A 7079-nucleotide genomic window follows, 5' to 3' on the forward strand; every position below is an offset into this window, starting at 1 on the left:
TGATTCGTGCCCACGGGGCCGGGCCCGAGGAGGTCACAGGGTGGAGAGGTGGGCGCACGCCGGGGCCGGGCGGGTGCGGGGCGGGGTGCGGACCGGGGTTGCGCACGCCTCCCGGGGGGTCCGCGGGCCGGCTGGGGGCGCACGGGGAAGGGTCCGCGGGGGCCGGGAGCGAGCTGGGGGCGGGCCGGCCAGGGGCCTTGCCCCGGGGGGCGGGGGCAGCGGGGGGCGGTCGGGGCTCCAAGGGAACCGGACCCGCCTCGCGGGAGGGGGAGGACGGGGCGGGGGCGGGCACGCAGGCGCACGGCGGGCGGGCCGGCGCGCTGACGTCACGGCGCCGGACGCAGGCGGGCCGGCGCGCTGACGTCACGGCGCCGGACGCGGGACGCGGGGGCCGGCGCGCTCCGTTGCCGGGCAACGGGCGGGCGTGGGGACGGCGGCGTCGGCTGCTCCCGCGAGCCGCGGTGGGTGCGGGCCGGGGGCGCAGGCCGGGCCCTCGCGGGGACCCCCGCCCCGGGCTGCCGTCAGCCCCGCGCCCGCGCCGCGGGCAGCCCCGGGCGGCTCCGACATGCAGGGCCAGCGGCAGCGGGGCGCAGCGGCCGGCCAGGCGCCCCCTCCCCGCGGGAGCCCGAGCGACCCGGCCGCGGGCGCAGGCGACGTCTCCCCGCGCCCCGCTTCTGAAGAGCGCGGCGCGAGCAGGGCGCCCGGGGCGCGGGCAGGGGCAGGCGCGCAGCGGCTCTCCGGGGAGCGCCTCTCCGGGGCGCGCGAGGGCCCTGCCCCCTGCCCGGCCGGCGGCCCGGACCCCGCGGAGCCCGGCAGCGCCTGGGGGGAGTTTGAAGGCTTTCGGGACTCTTCGGCCCCGTCTGAGCGGTTCCCCCCAAACGCTGAGCGCCCGGAGAGACCCCCGCGTCCTCGGCGGCAGACAGTGGCTTCTCCCCGAAAGGAGCGCGGTGCTCGCCAGCCTGCCCAGCGCGGGCCTGGGGCGCCGGGAGCCGCGGGCAGCGCACCTCGTGAGGTATTTCTGCAGCGGACCTCCGCTTCGGTGGGCTGGCCCGGGAGGGGGTCTGCTTCTGCCCCGCCCCGGCCCCTGCCTGTGCGGCCGGCTGTCCTGTCCTCCTGAGCCGGGGAAGGAGGCCGGGCCTCGCGGGGGGCCGCTCAGGAGCCGGTGCTGCTGTGCCCGGCGCTCCCCGCGCCAGCCCACTTTCCCTGCTCCCTTCAGCGCACACTGGGAAGGAGCTTTTGGTCCAAACTGTCACGCTCCTTACTCAGAAAGCCTCACCCTCCAGAGTCCGTCCCAGCCCGTGTGTGACGACCGGGCACCGGAGTTGGCCCGGAGAGCCCAGGCCCCGGCCCTGTCGTCTGTCGTCTCCGCGCTGCCCTTCGTGGCCCGAGTCGCGCACTGAGGCCTCTGAGGCCTCTCTTCTTCCTCTTCCTCCCTCGCCCCTCTTTCTCCGCCCTCTCTTCCCAAGGGCTCACCCCCAAGCCCCCAAACACCACGAGAACAGGAGGAGTCAGAAGAAGGGGTGAGAGAAAAGGGCTCACTGGTTCTAGGGATGAACCGTTTGCTTCCTGAACCGGTCCGTGTTGCCCTGGAGCTCTGGCGGGAGGCACTCTCCACGCCGGCCGCTCCGCGAGCTCGCTTGTTGTGAAAACAGGACTTGTCTCCCCGCGGGACTAACAGATCAGGGAACAATCTGACCATGATGTGAACTTTGCAAGAGACACTAGGTGACGACAGAAAAGAGCCCCACACTGACGTGCATATATGCCGCGCACACACGCGTGCCTCCAGGAGCTCTCGGGGCTCCCCGTCCTCCCAGCTTGCACACCCACCTCCCCTCCCGCCCGCCCCGTGTGCACACCTGTCCTCCCCTCCATCCGCCCAGTGCACACCCGCCCTCCCCTCCTGGTTTGCACTCCTGTCTCTTCCTGCCAGACTTCGGACAGCCCTCACTCCCACACTTCACACTAACTCCCCACCTTCTGACCTCGGGTCTCCGCCCAGGAGAGGCCTCCTTGACTGCCGTGTGGATAGCCTTCCCAGCCGGCTGACACACGGAGAACGCTAATTTTTTCATCGGGTGCTGCTCTCGTGTGTCCCTGCAAAGCTTATGGGTGCTGTGCCCTAAGCCCACCTGCCACGCTCTGGGCTTCCCATCGGAGCGTGCAGAGCAGAGATTTCGGGGAGCGAGTGGGCCATGCTACAGCAGCTGTGAGGGCACGATTGTCTGCACGCGCCATCCGCGCCTTGCCGGCAGCGAGGTGACCTGACGTGCGTTTCTCTCTTCCTCCAGCCTCCGCACAGCTCCGAGGATGTGTTCCCGTTTATTTTTCAGGACACACCAGTCCCCCAGGCAACTGAGGGCGTCTCCCCCTTGAACCACATCTTAGAAGCGCCCGGCTGGGAATCTGGACGGCAGCTGTGGTAATGAACTTGGGTTCTTAGAGCAAGTCTGAGTTTGTACTTCGGTTGACCAAGTGGCCTTTTAGAGAGAGCCTGTCTGTCCCGAGGACCCACAACCTTGGTGTCGTGGGGTCCTCACGGAAGGACCGGGCAGCACGGGTTGATGCTCTGGCCATGGTCGCCCTCAGAGCTGTGTTCACCTGGAACAAGGGAGACCGAGGGCGCCAGCTCCTGGTGTCTCCGTGCGAGTGCTGGTCCCGGGGGACTGGACTGCCTGATCTTCAGCCACAGAGAAACATACCAGTGCCCCCGAGGGACAGTCTGAACCCACAGGGCCAGCCAGCCTGAGTGCATCTGCTGCTGCCGGCGAGGCTGGTGGTCCCCGGGGCTCGTTGTCTGGGAAACCACAGGCGTTCTCCAACGCGCCTTCACTGGGCGCTGGCAGAACAGGTGCAGCTCAGTGGGGGGGCCGGCCCGGTCAGCTTGAGGTTGGCGGGGCCCAGGCCATAGGAGGAAGGGGTGAGCTGGCCTCCCTGACCCGTGTTCTCTTTGTCAGGCAGTTCTGCAGACTGCCCTTCTGGGTCTGGCCTTGGGTCCAGGCAGGGCTACTGCTGGGGTCCAAGCCAGGGAACCCCCCCCCCCCCCGCCAGCAGGGGCCTGGGGGACAGAGGCCTGAACCGCGGAAGGCTGTCACCACCGTGGCCCAGAGGGCTCTCTGGACATGGCGCTTCCCCAAGGTGTGGCCCGGACCAGCAGGCCGGTGGGAGGGCCTCTGGTGGCGGCAGGAGCCTCAGACACTCGGAGACGCAGGTGGTCCCGGCTGTCAGGTCCGGCAGGGCTGGACACTGTGGTGTGATGGGAGGCGGCTGTGACTTCAGGGTGTGAAAACAGGAAGACGACTTGCAAACGCTGTGGGCACTTAGCGTGGCCTCCCCTCCCGTGTGCCACCCTCCCTTCCCTCGTGGGAGCTGCGTTAGCAGCCCTGGTGGCACGTGGCTGGTGGGGGGTGGCTCATAGCATGACGGACACCCAGGGGTCATCCCCGAAGCGTTGCTCCTGGTTTCCGAGTGTCCCCGTGGCCCCCGGTGCAGCTCGTGGTCCCCGAGACCATCAGGAACAAACCCGCAAAGTACCGGGCCTCGGGGAGGGTCTGGCCCCTGGAGGAGCCGCCCAGCCGCTCCAGTGAGCCAGGGGGTGCCCGGGGAGGAGGGCGGGAGTGCCGGGGTACTCGTGGGGCAGCAACACGTGAGCCGGCCTGGAGGGGAGAACTCTGTCCTCACAGCCCCTGGGGCAGGTCCCCTTGGCTTCTGGTTGGGAAGGCTTCCCGCTCAGCTGTTAACGAATGGGTCTCTGTTCAGTTCTGAGTCCCGCAGACTCTGGAGAGCCCTTCAGAGCACAGACAGCGCGTCGGCCTCTCACTGCCTCTGGAGCGGGTCCCGCTGCCAGGAGAACCTGTTCCTCGTTCTTGGAATAGACGCTGCTCGGAAGGTGAGCCGGGCGCCCCTGGGGCTCCACCGAGACTTTGCGGGCACCCCGGGGCCACGGGAGCCGCCTACATGGACCACATTGCGGGAGGGGGGGGCTTGCTGCCAGAAAACGGCAGGTGGGGGGGGCGCACTGGTTTCTGGGCGGGGGGGGGATGAGGCAACGCAGGCAGGGTCTGGTCCGTCCCCCCCCCAACCCGCACAGACGGCCACGTGCGGCGCTGCCCTCTGCGCGGGGGTGAGGGAGGGGCCGAGGCAGCTTGTGGGGCGGGCAGGGCTCCCGGTGGAGGGGAGGGGAGGGAGGAGGAGTGGGCCCTGCGAGGAGCAGCAGGTGCGGGCGGGGGTGTGAGGTCAGCCACCAGGTGGGTCCCCTGCGCTTGGAGGCATCGCTGAGGGGCCTGCCAGGGGTTACAAGAGGAAATGCAAGCCGCCGTCAAGTCGACAAAGACCCTTTTCTGTTTGTTGCTATCATGGAAATTTTCAAACATGGAAAAGCTAAAGGGGCTGGCAGGCCTTCATGATGGCGGGGTCTTGGGATGGCTGCTGCCTGGGCCGAGGGGTCCCCCGGGGCCAGCCGGGAGGGACGTGAGGCGTGGAAGGAGCCAGAGGGGCCTGACGAGGCCGCCCTGCCTCTGCGTCGGTGCCGGGAAAACAGCCGGGAGGAGGGGGAAGGGGACGGGCAGCTTGGACAGGAGGCGGGAGGTGGGCCAGCGCGGCACAGCCAGGCTGGGGAGCGCGGCTCACCCTGAGGTGGGGCCAGACTTGAGGAGGTGGAGGGCCCTGCGGGTCCGGAGGGCCAGGGTGGCCGTGAGCCGGGGGACCGGAGGGCGGGGACCAGCCAGCCGCCCGCCCCTGTGGGCACCGAGTCGCGAGCACATTGCCGTTTAACAGGAGGATGTGCCGGAGGGGTCTGGGTTTATAAAGCAAATGCAGAGAAAGCGGTTCTCTATCTTCCTTCCTGGCGGGTGACAGTGGCTTGTCTCACTAGAACCCTTCTGGAGACCTGGGTCACATTCTGGAATGTTCTGACCTCAAACAGCCTGAAGACCTGGGCGTGCCTACCTTCTCTCCACAGCCCTGCAGAGCCCTGATCCAGACCAAGGTGAGTCATACCCACCCACCCCCGGGAGAGGCCTCGGCTGTGCTGGCCACGCGGGTCTGTGTGCTGACACCCGTTCCCTGAGTCCCACAGACGCAGGAGAAAGGAGCGCTGCCGCCGTCCGGGGCACGCAGGGCACCACCGGGTGCTGGGATGTGAGCCGCTGTCATGGGCCGCCAGTGGGCCCAGCAGGAGGGGCTGCAGGGAAGCAGGCAGGCGGGGTGAGCGGCAGAGAGGCGCACGTGAGGGGCAGGTGTCCCCTTCTGAGGACAGGGCACAGCGTTTCCTAGGAGTGGGGGCACCTGCCCCTCGTGGCCAGGCATTGTGGGGAGCAGTGCCCAGTCTGGAGGGGCCTGTTCTCCCCAGGACCCGGAGCACAGGTGGGGTTCGCTCTGCCTGTACCCCTGCCCCAGGAACATAGTGGCACCGGGGGGCGTCCACCACCAGGGCGTGCTCTGATGGTTGGTGTGGACAGTGGGGGCCCCCTGTCATCCGGCCGGGGCCAGAGCCATCTCCAGGCATGCTGGTCCCTCTGCTCTATGGAAAACCCCAAAGAGCAGGAGGTGGGAACTTCTAGGAGTGCAGGCAGGGACCGTCTTAGAGCAGCAAGACGCTGAGATGTGCGCCGCAGCTGGTAGGTGGGCGTCTGTGGACACTGCAGACGAGAGCAGGGTGGGTCCTGGGACCCCATCTAGGCCCTCAGGCCAGGGTCATAGGGTCACTTAGGGATGGGGAGGCCTGCACGGTCCCGGGCACACGGCACAGCCGTCCTCCCAGCGTGGTGCCCACTTAGTCCAGGGAGAGGCCACAGAGCTGTCTGCTATGTCCCATGCATCTCCGTGTTGACCGCACGACGGTGGGGGGAAGAAGCCGCACGGCCCCGGCAGCGGGGGCAGCTAGCCAGCCTCAGGGGCTGGTGGCCCCCTACTGGCCTCTGGAGGCCCTGACCAGGCCCCTCCTTTCCCTTCAGCTCCCCGGGACGTCTGGCGGCAGACAGGGGGGCCTGCTTGCCTGCAGCCTCTTTCTGAGGAGCCCCTTACCCAGAAACGCGCAGTACATCACAGTCCCCTGGAAAAAGAAGATGTTCAATCCACGTAACCTAAAAATGACCTTGTTTAATAGTGACATTTGCTAAAACAGGAGAACTTTGTATTTTTATGAGGAATTATACGTTTTCTTACCGGCTTGGTTTGGTGCTGGAAACCAGAACTATTCCGTGGGCATGTTTCTGGGGACGCCGTGTGGGAACCCGCGCGTGCCCGCTGGTGCGCCTTGGGCTCTGACCCCTTTAGAAGAGCGGGTCCTTCGGCATAGCCGGTCTCAATAGGAAGGGGGTGCCCCGGGTCCCCAGGAGCTCCGCCCCAGCCTGACGTGAACCAAGGTGGCTCCGGGGGCCTCCGCCCGGCGCGGGAGCTGCTGGTCCCTGTGGCCGCCCGGGGAGGGACCCCAGGCCTGGCTGCCTGTGTGGCCACTGAGGGCACACTGGGATGGCCTGCCCGTCAGCCGGGACTGTCCGCAGGAGGCAGGCGTCCACACGCTCAGGGGTCCAGAGCACGTTACTGTCATGCCTGCGGCGGGGGGCGCCAAGGCCCTGGGAGCTCTTCCCTGCACCAGCACCCATCCGGGGGCCTCTCTCTGTGTCCGGCCCTCCCCTCTGGCTCCCAGCAGGCTTTCTCTGGTTCTGGCGAAGGCACTGATTTTTGTAAAATTTTATTAAATAAAATGGCCTGGACAAGGCCGCGTTCTTGCTGGCTCATCTGTTTCGTGCGGACCATTGTCACAAGCGCAGCGGTCGCAGGCTCCCCGTGCCCGATGCCGCCCCCGCCCCGCCCCGCCTGTCCTGCCTCAGGCCAGCTCCATCCACCCTGGAGTCAGACCCAAACAGTGACCACGGTGGGGACACAGTGACCAGCAGATGTTGCCTGTCACGGGGAGAAGGGCGCCCCGACTCTCCAGGCTGCAGTGGTCTTTGAGGCTTATGGGCAGGGGTGATCACGTTTCTTTTCGTGCTGCAGGTTTGGGAAATCTGCCCTCATTTTTCATTTTCAGCCAGAGAGAAAATTTGGAAACTGCTGTTCTGCTTTCCCCAGAAGGC

The 7079-nt window shown here is 67.4% G+C and overlaps 1 protein-coding gene across 1 annotated transcript; it reads left to right on the forward strand.

Moving 5' to 3' along the window:
• Positions 1-565: 565 nt before the first annotated feature.
• CLBA1 (clathrin binding box of aftiphilin containing 1) lies at positions 566-6739 on the forward strand (the record flags this gene model as incomplete). The annotated part of the gene is made up of 5 exons (XM_080809775.1): positions 566-1012; positions 2292-2422; positions 3760-3889; positions 4874-4987; positions 5955-6739. The coding sequence occupies 5 exons, from the start codon at positions 566-568 to the stop codon at positions 6117-6119; spliced, it is 987 nt and encodes a 328-aa protein (XP_080665901.1). The 3' UTR covers positions 6120-6739.
• Positions 6740-7079: the final 340 nt, after the last annotated feature.

The sequence above is a fragment of the Martes martes genome (genome assembly GCF_963455335.1).
Source record: "Martes martes genome assembly, chromosome: 7".
Lineage (NCBI taxonomy): Eukaryota > Metazoa > Chordata > Mammalia > Carnivora > Mustelidae > Martes > Martes martes.